The 21842-nt window shown below is 39.6% G+C and overlaps 1 protein-coding gene across 2 annotated transcripts; it reads left to right on the top strand.

Moving 5' to 3' along the window:
• The first annotated feature begins 1767 nt into the window (after positions 1–1767).
• On the top strand, positions 1768–20351 carry C17H5orf63 (chromosome 17 C5orf63 homolog). Of its 2 annotated transcripts, XM_069492407.1 has the most exons (5): positions 1768–1819; positions 3299–3400; positions 15469–15589; positions 19107–19163; positions 19830–20351. In XM_069492407.1, the coding sequence occupies exons 3-5, from the start codon at positions 15476–15478 to the stop codon at positions 20004–20006; spliced, it is 348 nt and encodes a 115-aa protein (XP_069348508.1). In that variant the 5' UTR covers positions 1768–1819; positions 3299–3400; positions 15469–15475; the 3' UTR covers positions 20007–20351. The 2 variants fall into 2 exon arrangements, with proteins under 2 accessions (XP_069348508.1, XP_069348509.1); XM_069492408.1 differs by lacking the exon at positions 3299–3400 and having other exon boundaries at positions 1792–1819.
• Positions 20352–21842: the final 1491 nt, after the last annotated feature.

Here is a 21842-nt window from a genome sequence, read left to right as displayed (position 1 = left end):
CAATTAAACTCAAATAATGAAAATTCGTGAATTTTTCACTCCTTAGAGAAGTTTACCCATGGACAATGCTACAAGCCTTCATTGCTGGCCTTCATGAATCCATTCTCCTCCTGCAGTAGATGAAATCAGGTTTCATAAATCCAATTTATTTTATGAAGCTTCATTTTCCAATGAGAAATGAAATCTGAAAGCTGATCTGGAATTACATTTCTAGAAAACTTTTCTATCACTCCATAAAATGTAAGCTATGTATATTCCACCAAGGTGTTTATAACTAGACCCAAGATAGCTACTTTAAAGATATTCTATCAGCAACTATTAAAGTGCACTTTATCTATTGACTGTGGGTTGTTTGTTTTTTTTTTCCAGAAAGATTAGGTATTATCAGAGTGTAACAACTCAAAAATAACCATAGCTAGTCTGTTGACAGTCACGAAATCCCCTTTTAGCTATCAGCAAATGCTGATGTGTTAAAGTAAGAACTTGAAAATCCTACTTTCTAAATGTGTCCTCTAACAATGTCACATATTCACTATCGTTTGTTTAAGGGATTCATTCCTGACCTTGGTTTGCTTTCTATCTTTTTTAAAATCAGAGTACACATTGGCTGTACAGTGGTAAGCGCCTGGATACTAGCATCAGACAGCAGGAGATGGAATTCCAACTGTGTCGTTTTCTAGCCGTGAAAACTGGAGCAAGTTATTAAGCCTCCATTTCTTCATCTGTAAAATGGTACTAATAATACTTAATAGGATTGTTCTCAGGATTAAACAGACTAATGAGTGTAAAGCTTTTGGTGAGCAATCAATAATTGTTAGCTTTGGGTATTACTAGTTATCCATCATTTACTCACTATTTATATCACCACCATTCAAGTCACCACACCTGGAACCTGTACTACTCAGGAGCTTCCTGACTGCCCTGCTTGTTCTGCTCTTGCCTATCCTAAACCCTGCTCATCTCCTTCCCAAAACGGAGGGATCCTTTCAGGATGGAAAAGCAATCAGTTCAATCCCCTTCCCACATACAAACAGCAAAACAAATTCCTCCAGTTAATTCTTAGCACAAACCTGAAAGGCCCTGCATGGCTGTATCTTGCCAACCACATCCAGCCTGTTCCACCTCTCTGCCCCATTCCCTCCATGCCACAGCCACACTGGTCAGTTTCCCGGTGTGGGTCCACCGAGCTTCCTCCAGCCCCACCCTTCCCTCAACCTGGAGAGCTCTGCCCCTGCCCGACGCCCTTCACATTCCAGCTCAAACTGGATCACACTCGTCCTTTTACAAGTCCATATTCCTTCCCTTCAAAGCACTTAGCTGAAGCAATGCACGCTCTATTTAATAAAGGATAATTTCCTAATGTCTGCCTTTCCTACATGATTTTAAGTTTGGGGAGGGTAGGGCTGCCAGTTTTGCTCATCGTGTTCCCCATAACGTAGTTCAGCCAGGACCCAGAGGAGGACAGTAAATGCTACATTAACAAATGAAATACATGCATGTAAATGGCCTGCACTGCACGGTCTCAGAAAGTTGGCTGCCTCGCCTGAGGCTCGTTATTAAATGGTTCCCACCCACGCAGGGTCACTCTTCCGTGGCCTTTTTTTTTTTGGGGGGGGGAAGGGGTTTTACAGTTTGACCTTGTTTTTTGCGTCACTCTCTTCACGCGCAGCCACCATGGAAGGCGGCGGTGGGACCGGACCTGAGCTAAATGCAGAGCCTGCGGGCGGCGTGCGCGGGGCGGAAGTGCGGGGTGCGGGGCGGGCGCCGGCGGAAGTGCCGGGCGGGGCGGAAGCGGCTACGTTGGCGGCCCGAGGCTCAGGTGGGTGCCGGTGGCCCCGCGCCGAGGGTGGGCGCTCGTGGCTCCCCGGCCTGGAGCAGGCGCGCGGGCGGGCGAGGGAGGCCCGCGAGCCTTACGCTGTGCCGCACGCTGCCAATGTCGACTGTCGTTAGAGGGAATTTAATTAAACCGGGAGCTATAAATCCATGAACCACTGCGGGGGGAGGGGGGATTATGAATGCGCGCGCGCGCGTGTCAGAGAGAGAGAGCGCGCGCGCGCGCGCGCGCCCTGGGAAGCAAATAAATGATGGGCGGGAAAAGAAAGCTTTTTTAAGAGAAAACAGAAAACATCTAAACTTCATGCTTCTTCCAGGGATTCACAGATTTCCCCGTCCCGGGTTTAATTGAATTCTGTGAAGTGGTAATATAATCACACTTGGCAGCCCGCTGAGATGACTGCCTTTTTAAATAAATATTTTTGAGCAGCCATGTTGACCTTTAATTGGGGTGAAAAGGTTGAAAGGTGCAGCAGAAACACTGAGTGCCAGGGCTCTCTGGACCAGCAGTCTGACCCTCCTCCCTGCTCTACTGGGCAAAAGCAGCCCTCTGGGTGCTGAACAATGAAAGAATAAATCAGAAACTGTACAATTCTCCACAAATACTTAGCCTTGTCAGTCACTCCGGACACATAACAGCTCATACAATTTTTTAGTAAGTCAAAGGGTAGAAAAGTCCCCACTAAATTGTCACTAACATGAATAGGCATGTGACTTTCTAAGGCTGTTTTTAACAAGGAGTGTTTCACATGGGCGATCTTTATTCTTGCTTCTTAATAGATAGTGTTTATTTAGTACTTTATATTTTAATGCCCTTAAACACACACACACACACACACACACACACACAGTTTGGCCTAGCGTGACCCCAAGATTCTCAGCTCCTCAAGGACAGGGAAGGATCTGTTATATCATGGTTCTGTGTGAAATGGCATAGCCTAATAACCTGGGTCCTGCTCTGCTGAGGAATTGCCTGGAACCAGAAAGGCCCTGCTGTGAAAATTGAGACTGGTGGGGTTGGTGCTTTAGACAGAATCCCCTTGCTTGCTGTGGTCAGCAGCATTTGCCAAGGAAGGATCAATATTTTTTTTTGTCTCCTTTATCAGAGGCGTATGTGGCCATGTGGTTTTATTTAGATGGACTGTTGGCAGGTAAGTAATAGAAATGAGGATTTTCCAACTTGGGAGTTTATTGGCCTGTGTTTCTATTTTGTTCCAAGATGCCTAGCTTGAAAGTACCCAGAGGCACTGTGGAGAGATGCCTTCAAAATAAGTTATATTTTTTATTATTAAAGTTTTCTTATTTAATAACTGGTACATACTCTAGCTGGCTGATGTATTCAGTTACTCTAATGGTATGGCTTGGGGTTTCAAACATAGCAGAACCTTGAGGTGATCTGGTACAAGTAGTGAGTTATTTTATGTTCCTTATTTTAAATCAAATTTTTGCCACTGCTTTATTCAAGGAGTGTACATCAGAGGAAGCCAAAAGCCAGCTGGAATAGTTCCTGAATGTGGTTTTAATCTTGTTTGCAATTACATTGAAGGGGAGAAACCATCTGGATCAGGTATGTGTAGCTACATAGATAGCAGGGAGTAGGTGAACTTTCTCCGTCTTTCTCCTAGTATCACATAGCAAGTTCTAGGGACAAAATCATTTGGGGAAGAATTTACAAAATGAAAAGTTTTGGCTAAGTTTAGCATAGGTATGATTCTAGATCCATAACTCCCCATCCTAGTACAGCCACAGGGAACAGGAAGCATGAAAACGTTACTTTTATTCCAGTCCTTACCAAAGTTAAAGTTTCTAGAGATGGAAGCAAACCTCAAAGTATCTACTATTTTTAGAAAGTATCCATCTCCAAGCATTTCAGACCATTTCACCAGAAAGTAATAATCTGTTACAGCCATTTTACTATTATAGCCTTCATCACTGTGGTATTGTGTTCTTTGTTTATCAGTCTTTCTCCTGCCCAAGGTGTGAGTTCCTTAAGGGCAGGGACAATATCTTAATCACTTTTATATTTCCAGTACCTGGCACAGCACCTGGCATGTTGCAAATGCTCAGTACATGCTACAGAAATGAAAAGACAGTGCCCCTGAAGGGAGGCTAGATCTATAAGGAGTGTGAAAACATCATTGGGAATGCAACAAGCTAGGCAATATAATATAAAACAATAACCTAAAGGAGGTTACTAGATGAAGTTAGAAGTAATGCTTTAATAAATAGCATGGAGCAGGGAGGGCTCTGTTTCTTGGTCACCAAACTGCCTTCCAAAGAGATCTGACCTGGTCAGTCGCAGGGCCTTTGTTGTGCTGAGTGGAATATTGAAGCTGAAAGGCTCCACTAAAATGTCTCCACACAACCTCCAGGCCTGCAGAGCTTAACTCTTCACCCAGACACCTGCTCAGCAAATATTTGAAGAGTATCCAGTTGAAGGTGTACCTAATTATTAGCTTACTTAGAGCACCAATATCTTGGTTTGGTCCTGCCTTAAGGGTAGAGGACCTATATATGGTTGCCATTTTAAGTCTAAATAGGTTGCTCAAATAATATTGAAGGAAATCCATACTTGTCTTTTCTACTTTACTAACAGCATTCCAAAGGAGTTAAAAGTTGACAGTTTTTTGTGTTGTACTAGGGTGATCATGTGGTACATGCTGCTTCCTCCTATTGCCAGTGGGATTGCTGCAGAAACCAGAATGTTACAACTGAAAACAAATGAATTTCCTCTCATTGTTCTAGTATTTTTTCATATGAATCATGAAATAGTGGGGAAATGATTTTCAGTTTAGTCAGGAGAGAAGGACAAGACCTTGAATTATTTGATTTTTTTAACTCCTTACTTCTTAAAACATGTAGTCCTTCAAGTGCGCCAAGAGAAAGGATACTATTATTTAATGGAAATTCAGTCAGCTAAGGCAACTTAGGACATAAGCCTGGAAAAAAGAGATCTAAATTGAGCTGTTTCTCCAGATTCAAAAATGAAATTAATGTGAATCTTCTTAGATTTAGAGAACAGAACCTCATTTTTATGGTAAAAGAATTCTGCCATCTGAAACTGAGACTTTCCTCATTCTCTGCATCCTTAATTAAGTCTTATATAAAATGTGGTGTCTGTTATTTGGTATACCCTGAGGATTAATATATAAAGCTTTTTGAGATTTTTTTTTTTAGAAGAAAGGGGAATGAACTTGGAGATCCCTTCTACTTCTGAAATTCTGTGTTGGTCTCATTATATATAAAAATATGTTATTGTTCAAAGAAAAAATATAGAGAATGGAACCAAAAAACACAGTATGAAAGACTTAGGTTAAACATTAATTTCCTATCTGTAAAGCAGGTGGAATCTCCAGAGTCACTTCCCAGTTCCAAAATATCAAATATTCCATCAGTGATAGCTGTTAAAAATAAACAGCATAGGACTTAAAAGATTACAGAATCTCACATAATTGAGGATTGCCAGGGCCTGACCTCAAGAGTGGATGGTTCTCAACATTCAGATTGAACTCTACTTCTATAGGCCTGAGGTCTTGTATCACAAGTCCAGGGAAGTGCTGGATTTAGAACTCATATGTCCATAGCCATTTGCTACAAAATGGGTAGGAGTGAATGAAAACATCTTTCAAGTGTTTTGTGGTCATGAGGATAACTTTATCTCTTTGGCAATATGAATTGGAAATAAGTGGAATATTAGTGACAAATGGAAGATACTGCCTGGTAGATAGTTTTTGAATTACAAACAGTTGTTTTTGGAAATGGGATTGTGTCCTTCTTAAATGACAAGGAAACTGGCATTACTCGCTGGGTACAATAAGACTAATATGTTTTAACGACATTGCCCTCTTCCCGGGTCAGTACTAAGTATCAGAGATATCTACACAGGGAATGGGTCATGCTGGTTAAGAAGGACAATGTGGAAAGGAGTCTGCATAATTCCTTATGCACTTTGTTCCCATCCCTTGAACTAGAATGATTTTGCCCTCATCTTGATGCTATCTTTATGGAATGAAGGAATTTCCAAATTGGTTTTTAAACTCTATTAAGCCCTCATGTATGATATAACCCAACCACATTATTCAGGTTTTCTTGGCTTTCAGGAACAGCTTTGCAGCCATTATGTCATAATTGAACCAAACGTTGTTGCACACTCTGAATTCAGAATATGCTGTTCTGGCTTCAGGCCAGTTGCTGAGTCAGTGTCTTTGGGATTGAGGATGGAGGTGAGGTACAGTGTGTGCAAACCCCATTGTGTTAACAGGGATTAGTCCAGAATTCTCTTTGGACTCCCGGGTACTAGAGGCAGTGTATCATCAGAGTATGATACTGTTCTTCATTAGCGTCATCATTTTATTTTTCTCAGCTGATTTTTTTTTCTGGAAACCCTTCACTGACATTGTCGTGTACGCCAACCCCATTACCTAGTAGACTTCTCTGAAGCAGTGATCTGGAAAGTGTGACTGCTAAGGTCTAAAGATTCTAAAACAAACTCCTACTTACAATGAAGATTCTTCTCCCCTTCCACTTCACATTTGTCTCTTCCAAGGCAAAGATGGTAGTGCTTCTGGGTGTGGAAGAGAATACCAAGATCATGAAAAATAATTTTTAGAATGTGTCTAATAGTAAAAAAGAAAAATGCATTATTCTTCCTTTTAGGGGGAGCTTTTCCACCTCCGATGCTTAGATAGTTGGAGGATGAGTGCCTGGCCACTTTAGTGTCACCTCCCCCATTGCCCACCTCTGTCCTTTCTGACATCAGGGCTTCCCAGTTATGATTGAAGAGTGAGAGGAGAGAGTTTGCAATGAGCAGGTGCCTTTACACTTCTATCTGGATCTAAAAGTGAATTTGGGTCCTCTTTAAAGGGCTGAGAATTTTAGGTTCCTACAGGTAAAAACTACTTCAGATTCTTTGTTCAAGGCCTCATGCAGTCACAGGCTATTCCCATGGCATTTTTTAAGCATGTGATTTCCCGTTCTTTGATGAGAAGAAAGTTTGAGGACCCAAAGCTTCAGGCACAGTTCCTCTGGGTCAGGACAAGTGGTAGCATTTCCATTTAACAGTTGACAAAACTGAGGCTTAAAGAGATGAAGATTTACCCAGTGTCTCAACTAGTTAGTGGCAGTTGCCTTTCTCTTTGAGGTTTATATTTATGAAATCCTCACCTAAAAATGCACTCAGGGAATTTAAACATGCTGAATTCCAACTGAAACTCTATGTGAAGAGTAACTTTAAAGTTCTAAATGAAGAATTACACCATTTATACTTAATTTCCCTGTCTGATTAGTTGGTGGGAGCTGTGTTGAGTTATATTTATTTTGACCTTCTAGACAGCTTATTTAGAACTGCTTGGAACAAGTTTTGTCTTTAAAGATTATCAATAAAATCCAACTTTATAATTACCTATGCAGCTTCTTTTTTGACATAACGTGGATTGAGGATATCATTGGTAAAATAATAATGGTACTGAATTTTTCCCTTTGAGAAACAAAGACAAATATTGGAAAAGAGCAGCTGGAAGGGAACTGGCCTTTGCTTAAAACCTATCAAGGGGAAACCTTGATTCCTCAAAAACTAAATTTCAGTCCCCTGTTCTACAATTTTATGAGGCCTGGCTAAACTAAGCCAACACCTGGTACCAAGGTATTTGCTAATCAATCTTACCTAGACTTAGTGACATCCTTAATAGTGGATAAATATGTTGGATCTTTAGTCATGTCATGTTTTAGAAATTCCTATTTAAATAATATTCACAATCTAAAACTTTAAGCTTTTTCCATTTTAAATATTTTTCAGTTTTACAATTCCCTATTTCTGAGACTGCTATTTCTAGATATTTAAATCTTCCATTTGAGGCCAATAAAAGCACATTTCAGTCAATAGAATCATTATTGTTAATAATACCAATACCTTACTTGTGGTATTATTTAGTAATCAGTAGTTAGGCCTTACTTCTCTATTCTGCCTTATATGAAGATTTTTACATTTATTATCTCTTCTTAAGATACCCAGTCAACTTTTGCCTTCATTCTTCTCCTCCAGCCCACTATCTCCATCTTCACCAGAAATATCTCCTTTTAGTTAAGATGTTAAATTAGGCAAGAACCTGTCAAAGTAGTTCATTTTAGAGGTAGGTGTTGGTCAGAAGATTTAATTGCTTTGAAGCAACATCAGATACATCCCTTCTGATTTGTGGTAGACCATTTTACTGTCCCTATTCTAGTCAAGCACTCATCACTCTATTTGACAGTGGACCCCTCCCTCATTCTGGAAACACTTTCTGTTGCCTTCTCTTACGACATGCTCTCCTGGTTTTTTTCCTACCCCACCAGGTGTCCTTTGCTGGCTCCTTTCTACCCAACCTCTAACTGTTGGATCGCCTCAGAGATATGTCCTGGGCCCTTTTCTTTTTCTGTGCTATTTAGGTGATTTCATCTAGTTCCACAGCAGTAAATTTAATCCTTAAACCAATGGAAACACAAATTTTTATCCTTAGCCCTGGATTTTTTCCTGAGTACCAAACCTGTGTTGAGCTCCAACATGTCCCTAACTCTTGGTCCCACATGTTTCTCAATCTGTTCCTACCTCAGTTTTCCTCATTTTAGTATTAATAAATGGCACTGCCACTCACCCAGAGGCCCAAGACCCAAACTAGGATGGTCCTTACTGCCGTCTGTTCTTTAACGCCCCATGTCTAGCTCATTGGCAAGTCCTGTTGGCTCTGTTTCCACTCTAGTCTAGGCCACTGTGCTTTCTCACCTAGACTCCTGCAGTAGCCTCCTAACTGGGTCTCTGCTTCCACTCTTGCCCCCCAATAATCCATTCCTCACACAGCAGCTAAAGTAATCGTTTGAAAGTATATATGAGATCACATCACTTCCCTCCTCTAAATATTAGAATAAAAATTATACTTAGAATAAAATCTCAATTCCTTAAGAAGCCCACAAGGCCTGTATGATCTGACCCCTACTCACCATTTTGAGGCCCCATCTCCTGCTTGTTTCCCCTCTTCCCCTGTGTTCTATGCTTAAGCCATACTATCCTTTCTGTTTCTTACACTAAGTCACATTTGTCCTCACCTTAGGGCCTTTGCATTGACCCGTTTGCTTTCCCTGAAATGCTCCTTTGAGATATTTGCACCTTTCATCCTTTAGTCTCAGCTCAAATGATACCTGCTCAGAGAATACCTTAAAGAACCTACCTTAGTTACCATCACATCACCGTGTTTTACTGTCTCCCCTGTGCATATCACTATCTGATATGGTCTGATATTAAAGAGTATCTTCATTAGAATGTGGACCTCATGAGAGCAATGTTCATCGCGTTCATCACCCAGCACCTATAGTAGCGTCTGACACGTGGAAAACATTAGATAATTGTTGAATGAATGAATGACTCTCATCCCATACCTAGATTGTCTTAACTGACTCTAATTCTCTTCCACCTCCATTCTCCTTTTTTTCTGCAGTCCATTTTGCATGTTCCCACCAGATTAATCTTCTAAAATGTTGATTTTATCACATCACTCATTCAAAACTCTTCATTGGTTCTCAAGACATACACAACAAATTAGACATTGCGTAACCACTATTAAAAGTCCAAAAGTCCTCCACAGTGTCATCCTCGTCTACCTTCCAAACTTACTTTCCACTGTTCAGCAGAAGTCTCTTTGCCTCATTTAGGGTTTCCCCCATGGAATGGCTGTGGCATTCCTACCTCATTACCTTTGTGTCTAACCCCAAATGCTTTACCTTTTTTCTACATATCCAAATCCTAAATGATTCAAGATACTCATCTCTCTTGTAAAACCATTTCCAGTCTTGGCCCATAGTACTTTTCTTTCCCTTTCTCTTAAAACATTTGAATTATGCGACCCTTTTGTCGTATCTCCTGTATGTCTAATTTCCTTGTACATATACATGTCTTACCTTCTGACTAGGTTTTTTAGTGCTAGGTTAGGATCATCTCTTATTTATTTTTAATCCTTCTTTCCCTCCCTACTGTGGAACAATTAAGTGAATGACGACATTGGTTCACTAATCACTATGAAGCCTGACACAATTTTTATTATTTCAGTTAAGAATTCAACATCTTCCTCCTGAATCCACTGAAATACATTTGTTATTCGTGTTACTTGTATCTAGCAAGTGGAGTTGATTATTCCATGTGAGAGCTTTATTTGAAGGGAAAAAAATAGCTAAATACGAAGCAGGATGAAGACAAATTTTAATGTCTTAATTTTACTGAAAACTAGAAGAGGTTAAGGTAGCATGCATCTAGTAAGTGGTGGATATGTAAATATAATATAATTATAATCTTATTAGATAGGCAAGGCCCACATTTCAAACAGGAGGTGAAGGGAGCATGCATCTAGTAAGTGATGGATATGTAAATATAATATAATTATAATCATATTGGATAGGCATGGCCCTCATTTCAAACAGCTAAAGAACTGTTTCACAGAGCAGTGTGTTCAATGCAATTTAATGTAGCACCCATTGAGTCAAACTGTAGAATAAAGACATCTAGATGCTTGAAAATTCTATGGTTATAGTAATAATTTGAAGGGAAATAAAAAGGATTTTTGTCTCTAGGCACTCATGTGACCGTCAATCCTTTCTGGAGACTGATCCCTTGCTGGCTTCTCTGGTCCCCCGTGTGGTGAACCTGCTGGCACTGAAATGTGGAAGTAGAAGCTGCGTGGAGGGAATGTGGTGTGAGGAGCTGCTTCTCGCTGCCCCGGGCTGGGGCGTGATGCAGGCCTGTTCGTGGTTTAATGCGTTGTGCAGTCCAGACTGCATAATGAGAACGAACTGAGCATGACACCATGTACAGCTGGGCCCACACGTGGGTGGTTAGCTCAGGGTATTTGTCGTCTGAGTTGGCTCCACCTCCTTAGCAATTCCCTGAGGCCAGGTAGCCTGACTGCTGGGGCTGAGGCTCTAGAAAAGCACCTGAAATCCCACCCATGCCAGGGAGTCAGGGCCCCACTCTGGGTTGGGCCTTCCACCCCCTATTCCCTGTTTCTGTTCTGTAGCCTCATTCTACCCCAGCTTGGCTCCTTGGAATTGACATCTTAAAGTATCTGCTCAATTTTCAGTTTCAGTTTTGTCTCCGTTCAGTGCCTCTCCTGCCACTCTTGGCTCCACAAGAGCCAATTTCTCTCTTGCCCTTGCACCCAAGATCCCAGGCTAGGCTCCCATTTGTTCGGGAGGGCGGGAGGTTTGGACACAGCTGACTGACCAAAAGCACAGAGGAGCACTGGGGAGGCATCGGCTTTCCCTCTCCCTGGCTTAAGCCTAGTGACCAGATGAGTCTCCTAAAAGCAACCTCACCTTATTAAATAAACCGTTAGTAATCAAAAATAATGGGTTTTGTTCCCAAAAGAGGTGGGGGGGGGGTGTGTCTATGTGTCTAGTCATTTGGGTAAAAATAGAAACATTATACTTAGATGGCAATGAATGTGAAATGGAGTACTTCTCATGTTGCCCACGTGACTGAACGGAAGACTTGAACCTTTCTTTTAGGGATACAGGTTCGGTGAGAGCTACGTAGTAGTGTTTGGTTAACGTCAGCTGGGCATTAAATTTACATTATACTTTTGTGAAGAAGCTCCAACATTATCTGTTAATAACCAAGGTGGTACCTGGGCTCATACAGACTTTTTGATTTTGCGCATGAACTAACACTGCCGTTTGCTGTGGGAGGATCATGTGAGCTTGGAAATTTGGTGTGCTAAAGGATTCTTTGTCTGAATAAAAATTCTGGTCAGTGAAGGTCAGTTTCTCTACTCAAGCGAGAACAATGTTGTTTCCCTGCTAATCAGACACACACAGCGTTTGAAGGATCCGGGAGCCCCAGGTAAGTGATGTGCTGCCATAGCTGGGGCAGCTTCTCGTGCAAGAAATGAATAATCTTTAATAAAGACTCAGACGACCCGGTTTCTTTCTGAACTGTATCAGTTGCCTTAATGGTACGCCCTTCAGTGCTTCGCAGGGAAAGCGCTGTAAAGTTAAGTTATCTTCCTTATCTTGTTTCAAGGAGGGCGAATTGGTCCAATCAGTCCTCCCCGCCATGTTGTGTTTGATTCTGCCGTAAAGACCACTGGAGTCAGCCTCAGTTTTGTTGAAAGGCCAGCATTTCCTTTCTCTTTCAGGGTGATCCGTGCCTCTCAGGGGCACTGGACTTGAAACAGCAGGAGTCACCATCTTTATTGTTAGGCTGCGGAGTTTGTTTTAAGCACATTCTAAATCCAGTCTTATGCCTTTTGGGTTTTTTTTAGTCTGTGACAAAGGTGACCCAATTGTGCTTCTTTGATATTATGAACACAGCTCTTTTTGCTCATACCACAGAGGCATATAACAAAATACAAAGAACAAAATTGTGTCTGTGTGTGTAGTAAGGACACATATTTCATGACTAAATTCAATGACATAATGTCATAATCAAAAACGTGTTGTCTTCTCACAGTCATGAACTAACAGGCAGAGACCACCTTTCAGGATGTTTTTTTTTTATAGTGCTGAGATACTGTTCAAAAATAATAGAACTAATGAAAATGTCACATTGACAGAGTAGCCCATATTAAGGTTTTACTTCAAGAAGGCATGATTTGGTGAATGTGAAATTGACAGCAATGGTGTTAGGGTTTACAGAGTTAGTAAAATGTTCTAAGAAGAATGTTATAGAGTTCCCACTGAAGTATATCATTTTTCACTTTACTTTTTCTTTTCTAGAATTAAGTGACTCCAGGAAGTAAGGAATGTTAGCCTAATATTACCTGCCTGGAAGAGGTATAGGGAGCTTTACTTTATATCAGATCCTAATATAATTTTGTAATACTGTGCTTCCAAAGAAATATGTTAATTTAACAGTATGGTAAAATGCATGTTCCTTAGGGTATTTGAAAAATATGCAGGTAGTAAAATTGTATAATACAGATGGATTTCTCAGTAAACAAATGTGCCATGTTTGAGTGATTAAAAATGTGTAAAAAAGTAGAAATGGAGAATAAAAGTGGAAAAGAGAACTAGTTATAAAGAGAATAGTTGTAGCATCACTGAAGACTTTGCTTAGCTCTCTGGTTGGTTGAACAGATATTCCAGCAAATCTGGAATGAATAGCAACTCTGTTTACTATGACAGATTTTATTTGTCTTGGGTGCAACCAAGACCACATGCTGTGTTTTGTCATGTTGGAAATTCTGAAGCAGATTTCCATTGTGAATGTGAATTCTTTTTAAAGCCGTAACACCTCAGTCTCAGCTTAGCTAGGTAAAAGCAATAAGTTTTCCTTTTCTTGCCAGCCAGACATCAATAAATCTTAAATCCCTCCACCAAAAGCTTGTTGATGCAGTTCACTGTCCTGGTTGTAGTCTTAGGTCACTGCAATCGATGGCCTCATTCTTCTCATTTCCAGGGACTATTTTTCTGCCTTTAATAAAGCTTTTTTTTTATTTTCTTTCTCCTCCATATGTAGATAGTACAACTTCTTTAACTCCACATCCTAGGAGGGTGTGTCACTGTCTGCATAGAGCCTTCCCATATCCAGTTATGCAGAAATCTCTCCCTGGCATAAACATGGCTCTCCCCACACCCCTCAATTTGTACCCTATGTAGACAAAGCTGTGTTTAGAGGCTGTGTCTCCAACCATGTTCACCTATTGGAGTTGTTGATTCTGCTGAATTTATAGAGAATGTATGTACCAGGGCTTAACATTTAGTTGAGAGTAGCACAGAATATTGTGAAGTTGTTTAGAGCCACTTTACATCTTGGAATAACTCTGGATAGCAGATCTTTGCAAAATTCTCATAACATTCCTTTTTTATGCATTATCAGGATGGTTTAGATACCATGGAGATCCAGATGGAAGTAGAAGAGTCAAGGCTTAAGAATAAAGGAAAGATCATTGTTTTCGGGATCAGTATCCAATTTTCTTGTCCTGTGGTCTTTATTCTAGTTTGATATGGGTTAGTGGTTTTCTTTAAAGTCATATCATTCTGTTTGAAATGAGTTTAAGGCTAATCTTACACTGAGGAGCCTGGTCGCCAGTGAAGATTAGCACTTAATTAATACAGTTGTGCTCTGTGGAGCAGAGGAGGGTGAGATTCGAGGTGGTGGTGAAGGGAATAGAACCAGCTACAGTGCTCCAGCCCAAAACCTGTGGACACTCTAAGGAGCACTAACCTTTCATTATAATATGAGATAGGCCCAAATAGTGACTCTGGTCCACACTGAGTGTCTGATCAGAGTTAGGGGCGAGATTAAAGAAGGTGAGAAAGGCTCACTTCCATACTTTTAATATTCAAACAAATATTTGAGCACCTATTGTCTGCCAGGTTAATTGTGCATGATTGGAGATATAGGGGTAAACAAATACCTGTTCTTACAGAACTTACATTGTAGTGGATGGACATAAATAATTTTAGGTAGTAAAGGGCAAAAGAAAATGATAGCAAAGTATAAAAACAGAGAATGATGGGCTGGCCAACACTGGTAAGGTATTCGCCAAGGAGGTGATACAAGGCCCAAGCCAAATGAGGAGAAGCTACTTAAGAGTTTTTCATGCAGAGGGAAAACAAGTACAAAGATTCTGAGGAAGAAAATGATCCTTTGGGTATTCAAGGAACAAAAAGAAACTTTGCAGTCACAACTTGCAAAGATAAGGGAGGGGGACATGATAAGGGAAGTTGAAGAGCTAGAGTAAAGTAAAGAAACAATGATCCTAGGGATGAGTTCATCTTGGGAATATTGATAAATGACAAATCTAACAGTGCACATTATTTTAAAAGTGGGATTATAATATTTATAGTTTTAAGGACAAAGCTAGGGGCTCAGTAGAATAACTAGGAATAACTAGGGTGTCTTATGTTGAGCAAAGTAGCAGGATGAGGGAGCTCGAAGCCTAGTGTTTGGCATGCTGCTATTACCAAGCTGTTCGTATTGGAATATCTCCAGTAGAAACACTACATTTGTGCGTGAGGTTTTCGAAAGTTATGACAATCTCCTTTTAAAATACTTCTCAAGGAGTTGAGCAGATATTGTTTTCCTGACAAGTTAACTCAGCCTGATTCTCCCCCTGTAGTTCTCTAAGTACAGCTTTGTGTTTCTCCATCTCTTGTGGTGGGAGAAGCATAGATCTCGTAAGAGATAGTTTGAACCTTCAGCGAGGGAACTTGTGCTGCTTACTTATTGTTTTCTTTACCGTGGCAGTGGCTAGGTGTTGTTGAATACTTGCCAATAAGATAAGCTGTCCTTGTGACTACAAACCTTGTCAAGAAACCTCCATATTTTAGGGGATCATGGGGATGCTGATAAAACCTGCAGGTGAAATTTAATTTTGTATTCAGATTAACAAACGCATACAGTTTACTTATAGAAACTAAATTATTAGGCACAAAGCTAATCCATAAATATGGATTTTTTTCCCCATTCTAACTTCTGTTTTGTTTGGAATACAGTGAATATTGAGGCATCATAGAGACTTGCCAAACTTCTGGGTCTCTCTGACACTCCTGGACTCAAAGAAACAATTCTGAAGCCTTCAAATTCCATCATAAGCATGCAACTTACTGTTCATGTTGTAGGGAGCAAAGTCTAGGGCACGTAAGTTTATTGGTTTATTTTTCTTTTGACAGAATTAAGATGCTCTGGTTTCAAGGAAATAGCATGCAACTTACCAAATGCTCCTTTGGACTCTTCTTGAGAAATTTCTCTGCCTCTAAGACAACTCTGCCGGTGCTGACCTTATTCACAAAGGTACAAAGTGAAAAAGTAAAATTATTACTTTAAAAATATAAAGTATTAAAATTTGGGGGTAAAGAAAGTTGCATGTGTAAGAAAAGGAGACAAAGTTGAAAGCAAAGACAATGGAGTAAACCTTCAAACCTGCTCCTCAATTTTTCTATCAGCAGAACAGCAGTAACTCTGTTGCCTGCCAAGACACTCCATTATTTCATAACTACCAGAGAGTAAATTAATGTATTTAATGGTCATCTGTCCCCTACATTGAAAAAAAATGGACAATAGGTTATAATATGGGTGTTTACAGATGTATCATTTATAAATACAATCAATTCTCAGTATTTGTGATAGTTATGTTCTATAAAGTCACCATGAACACTCAGTTAGCAAATACTGAACCATTGCTTCTAGGAAAAATACAGGGTAGCTTCCTTTGAGCCTCTGGCCACAGTGTTCTCATCAACCAATCAAATATATAACCTTGTTTTATATATGTTTCTGTTTAAAGATGCCTTGTTTAATATATACTGTTGATTCATTAACACTGAACTCATAGCCAATGGCACCTATAGCTCATGCCTGAATGAAGCTGATCTAACACACGTTTTCTCTATAAGGCATACCCAGCCTCCTTGTGCTTATGAACACAAGACAGCACTTCAGTACTATTCTTGGGAGCTACTTTAAACAGTGAAATCCCCCAAAATAAGCACAAAAATGCAAAAAAAAAAAAAAAAAAAAAAAAAAAAAAACACCATGGCACTACACAGACCATGAAAAGGATATTAACTTATGTTTATAGTATGAGAGCTGAAATAAGAAGGCAGAGCATCACCTTGTTCAACCTCCACTTGGAATGAGCACTTCTGGTGACTCAAATTTTTCATCACTGTGTGTCTGCACGTGTCTGTGAATGACCGCAAAAGCACATTGAGTATTGATTTGGGGGTTGCAGATAAATTTTAGCAAGTAGGCAGATTCACAAATGTGGAATCCATGAATAATGAGGATTGGATTGTGCTTATTTTCTTATCTTTTTAACACTAGTTTTATGCTATAAAACTAGTTTAACATTTTTCAGAGTTTTTTTGCCCTGAAATTTATAATATAGACATTACTGATTACTTTTTGCTAATTAACATCATTTTGTATGATTTATAATCAAAAAAGAAATAAAGTACAGGGTAATAGAAGTAACTTTTATGAATACTGCAATTGAAAGAAAAAAGGTGTCTTTTTAATAGATTTCTTAGATTTCAGGCATTTTAGCAATTGTTGCAGTCAATTGCTAAATATCTGACAGTTACCTAATAACAAAGTTTAATTCGTTTTTAAAAATAAACTTCTTGTTGAGAATATTTAATCTAAACTGCTTTTCATATCCATTAAGTATATACTGCACTATTGGAAATTATGGAACCAAAAATATTATATCATCTGAAAGTCTGCTATGGGAAATGCATGTGAGAATTAGCCACAGAGATAAAATATCCCTTATGGCCAGTGTTGCTCACTCGGCCTAGCAGTTCTACACTGTATCTCAGTTTGCGCAGCGGCTAAGGTAGCCAAAAACACTTGTTAAAAAAACAGAAACAAAAAACACCAACCTTCTGTTCAGTTTAATATTTGTACTGAGTGCTTGATCCGCACCTTAGACACATAATAAGATATTATTATCACTCTCACCATCAAGAGTTCACAATCCAGTAAAAGAAATATTTAAAAGTACAGTGTCAGTACTCTATCAATCAGTTATAAAGAATAGCAAGTGCTTCCCAGAGTGACTTAAAGGTAAAAGGGATTTGGGCGTTGGTCTAGTTTCAGGAATAGCTTAATTTAGGAACTAAGCATGTAACCCATCTCTTCAGCTGCACATCCTCTGGGTTAAATCTGTCCTTATTTTGGCTCTTCTCCTGGATGCCTGCAGCAATCCCAATCCCCAGCTCTCACAGCGCAGACATCTACAGAAACTCCAGCAAACGTCTCCTGGCTATCCATTGGCTCTGACTGGCCCATTCCTGAGCCATTTGTAGCCAAGAGGGATAAGATGTGCTGATTACTTGAGCCTAAGTAAGGTGTTCCCCCTTGTTGCTCAAGAATGGAGTCTGCCACGTGCAGAGAGTAGTTCCTGTGAAGCAAAATCACAGCACTTTTGCTACAAGAAAGGGGATTGGGTGGTGGACAGCCAAACCAACAAACCCACTACAATTTAAGGATGGAGTAAATAACAAGTGCCATGGAAAATCCTAAAGAAGGATGTTTGAATGATCCAGACCACTGGGCCTTACCCTTTTTTGGTTCCTTATTCTTTTTAAAATTTGATGAACACATCAAATTTGCATATATAATTTGCATAGATTTCCATGGACCCCAAGTTTAAAAAAACAAAACAAAAAACCTGATCTAGGCTCTTCTAAAGTTTTTAATATAAAAGCAAATTTTTGGTACATTTGATACTTCTGCAGTTTACAATGTTCTTGTTCTGCTTTTGCTTTTAAGATCCTATACTGACTTTTTGAAACTTTCTCAAAAAATTTCAGCATGATTACCTTAAAACATTACAAATTATCCATAATCTGTTTATCGCTAATGCTGATGATAACATGATGAGCCTAAATCTCTGTCTCAAGGAAATTGGGGCCAGAAAGACTCTTTGACATGGTCTGGGTTCTTACTTCAAAGCAAGCATGAGTTAAGCTGGAGGAAGCTTCTCTTTTATATAATAACTCATCTCTTCTGTCACGTTAAAAAGCAGGTTGCATATAAGCATCAGTAATGTTGACTCTATTTTGAGCTCATGCAAGAGAACCTATAGCTAGTCCCTGTTCATGGAGTCAAGGGCTGAGAAGCCTTAAAAATCTGCCAATGGTCCATGGTATTCTCAGCAGACTTCTCTACTAGATGGTTTAAGAGTACAAACAACAATGGACACTAACGCTTGCTCCTCAGGTGAAAATTTCATCCTGGAAACCTGTTGTTGACACTTGTAATAAGAAAACAGGCAAAACGTTATGAATATAATCATCATCTGAAGTGAATAGAGATTTTTTTCCCTTTTTAAAGATGGGGCGATTACTATCTAACTTTATCCTAACAGATTTATTCCTGTGGACTGATTGGGAAAACAGGCTTGCTAGGCTCAGTGCTTCCTGGTCCAGACAAACTTTGAGCCATTCTGTTGGTGTCAACCAGGTCCATTATATGAGACCACAAAGGTGCTCCTGACAAGCCCTTACATAGATAGATCAGTGCAAAATAGTAAGAATATAAATTTATTTTTGTACACATTGATTGATGAAGAAAAATCAAAACAAAACAACCAAAAAATGCAGAGAGCCTCTCTACCATGAAATACTAGTTATTTGTAAGATTCTATGGTAGTATTTTGCTTCCTAAATAAAACTGTAATTAACCTGGTAAAAAACTGTCTTTTAATATAAGTAGAATCTGCTTCTTGTGGTTTCAGTTTTTTTGTTAGGCCAAATACCATTCTTTGTATTTAATGGCTTGATTTTTTTTTTTCTTCCTGTAGGATCCATGCCCCCTTTGTGAGGAAGCCAAGGAAGTACTCAAACCTTATAAAAACAGGGTAATATGATAGAGTGTAGCTTTTATGTATACGGAATGCATATTCGATGTGGTATAAAGTATCTGCCTGGATCTTTTCTTTAGGAAAAGAGATTAAATGATTTTTCATTTAAATTTTCTTTCTATTCTTCAGAGAGAAAGTTTAGTGCTGATTTCCATAAAACTCATTACCCATAAGTGTTTTTCTCTGAGCAGTGCTGGTTTTCTTACTCTGATTCTTAAGTGAGTCAAAGTTAACTAGCAGGTGTGGTATTCGTGCTTTCTTTAAACTTTTGTCCCTGTTCCTTTTATTTTGTTTTGTAATTTCCATGGAAGTGTTTTCATGTAGCAAACCATCACACCTCTCCCATCCTTACAGCACTTCTGTCCTGACTCTCAGGCAGCTTCCCAATTGGGACATGTTTTATTTCACTGGGATCTGAGTAGTGCCCTGGTGCTGAATGTTACAGGTATAACAGAAAAGTAGCAAGATCGGGAGGTGGGGAATATAATGAAACCAGTCAGGTTTTGGATATCAGGGACTTTAGATCACTGTGGACCTAAAACAAACAAACAAACAACAAACACCCCTCAGTTTAGGAACGGTCTGGGGATCAGTTCATCGCTGCAATTGTTGCATGGCTCCGTGGTCTCTCAAATGCAGAGCTTTAGTCTGTCTGTGTTTCAGTTTATTTTACAGGAGGTGGACATCACACTTCCAGAAAACTCTGCTTGGTATGAAAGGTATAAATTTGACATTCCTGTCTTTCATTTGAATGGCCAGTTTCTGATGATGCATCGGGTAAACACCTCAAAACTTGAAAAGCAGCTCCTGAAACTTGAGCAGCAAAGTGCTGGAGGCTGACTAATGCCCTCATGATTTTCAACCTCTCTTTCCATAAAGCATCTTCTTGAAGAAATGTCCATGGTCTCACACTCCTTTCGTCACTTTCACAGAGCCCTAAAGGATGTTCTGAACTCAGTGGTGCCAAATAAATGTTGAAGTTCCTCTTCTGATTGATGGAAGTACCAGTGCACGAACTGTTTACTTATTGGCATTTTATAAAATAAGAGGAGTGTATTGGCAGGGAGGGAGATGATGGAGGGAGGAAGAAATCCATTTGTCTTACCTATTCCTGTTGTGTCACCGTAGAGGCGCTTCACAGTCACAGGACAGTGCTGTGTAGGCAGAAGCTCTGCGCTCCTGCTGCTGCCCGGAAGACTTAACTCTTTAGTGAAAGAATAAATGCTCTTCCACTCCGTAGATAAAGTGAAATGTGAATCGTTAATAACTGTGCACAGTCAATAAAGGGATGTTTTAGCGAATACATCTGCACGAAGCCTATTTCAGTGGGATTTAATAATACCTATTTAAAATTAGAGTTCATTTTTGTTGGCTAGAAGAGAATAATTATTCCAGGCAAAGAGGCTTCATTTGAGAAAGACAAAAGAAAGATTTAAACTCCCAGAAGGTGTATAGGAATCTCAACCTGCTTTACACATAGTCAGTGAATTGATTTGTAATATTTGAGGACTGCTGTTAATAGTTATTCAGTTATCATCAATTAAGTTAATCCAACTTATTATAAGACAAATACTTTTATAAGGTGTTAATATCTTGGAAAAAATTCCCGCTTCTAAACATAACTGGACAGATATGTCATCCAAAGACAAAATACTCTTCACCATTCCATGTAAAGTATTAGAAACATAGTTTTTCCCTTTTTTTATATTTAGTCAGTTTCCGCCAATCTAGGAATGTATTCACTGAAAAACAAAACTGCCTTTCCTCTTAAAATCACATCCCTGCAATTCGGTCTATAATGAAATTCTTTTATGAACTATTTGAATGAATTTGGGTATTATGAGCCATTAGATTTTAATTTGATCAGTATGATTCAGTCTTAGAAATTATAGAATATTAGAGCTAGCTGCCCTTAGATGTTGTCCAGTCCCACCCCCATTTTATACATGAGGAGGAATCTGAAATCAGAGTATCAGGGACTTAACCCGGGGTCACAGCCAGTCAGCTCGTAGTGCTGGTGTTGCCTCCCAGCCCAGGTTTCCAGTACGCCATGGACCCATGTCCGGGGACTGAGTAACCTGTGTTATCTCACATACAGCATCCCCAGCCATTCTGGATCCAACACAAATTTGGAAGCCACCTAGAAAGCCTTCCAAGCCTGGCACAGCAGCACATGCCTGTGATGCCAGCTACTTAGAAGGCTGAGGCAGGACGAGCGTGTAAGCACAGGAGTTCAAGTCCAGCCTTGGCCACGTAGCAAGACTCTGTCTCTTGAGAGAAAAAAAAAAAAGCCCTCCAAAGTAACAATATAAAAAAATTTAACAATTGAATAGCAGTGTTTATAATTTACAAATTTCTGAAACACATCTTATTTGATATTAGAAATATTAATATTTATTGAACCTTGAGATAGAATTCTAGGATGACCCGAATGACCGTCACTTTTTTATAATTCCCTCCCCTTTGAGTGTGGGTGGAAATATCACTGCTGTGATTATGTTACATTATATGGCAAAAGGAAGGTTATCCTGGGTTGGCCTGACCTAAGGTGAGCCCTTTAAAAGCAAAGAATTCTCTCTGGCTGGTTGCAAAGAGGAAAGCAGAGACATGCTCTAGCTAACCTGCAAGAAAGCAAGCATCATGCTGTGAATTGCCTAGTGGCCCACATGGCAAGAA

This window comes from Eulemur rufifrons, chromosome 17, assembly GCF_041146395.1.
Source record: "Eulemur rufifrons isolate Redbay chromosome 17, OSU_ERuf_1, whole genome shotgun sequence".
In the NCBI taxonomy this organism is placed as follows: Eukaryota; Metazoa; Chordata; class Mammalia; order Primates; family Lemuridae; genus Eulemur; species Eulemur rufifrons.
The sequence above is the reverse complement of the archived record's forward strand: the minus strand, read 5'-3'. Positions and strand labels throughout refer to the sequence as shown.

What these genes read in the sequence shown, in the direction of transcription:
- C17H5orf63 (XM_069492407.1), top strand. Translation starts at nt 15,476, where the DNA reads ATGCTCTGGTTTCAAGGAAATAGCATGCAACTTACCAAATGCTCCTTT. An exon ending in TGCTGACCTTATTCACAAAG is followed by an intron (nt 15,590 to 19,106) that starts GTACAAAGTGAA and finishes TTCTTCCTGTAG; the next exon opens with GATCCATGCCCCCTTTGTGA. An exon ending in TCAAACCTTATAAAAACAGG is followed by an intron (nt 19,164 to 19,829) that starts GTAATATGATAG and finishes TCTGTGTTTCAG; the next exon opens with TTTATTTTACAGGAGGTGGA.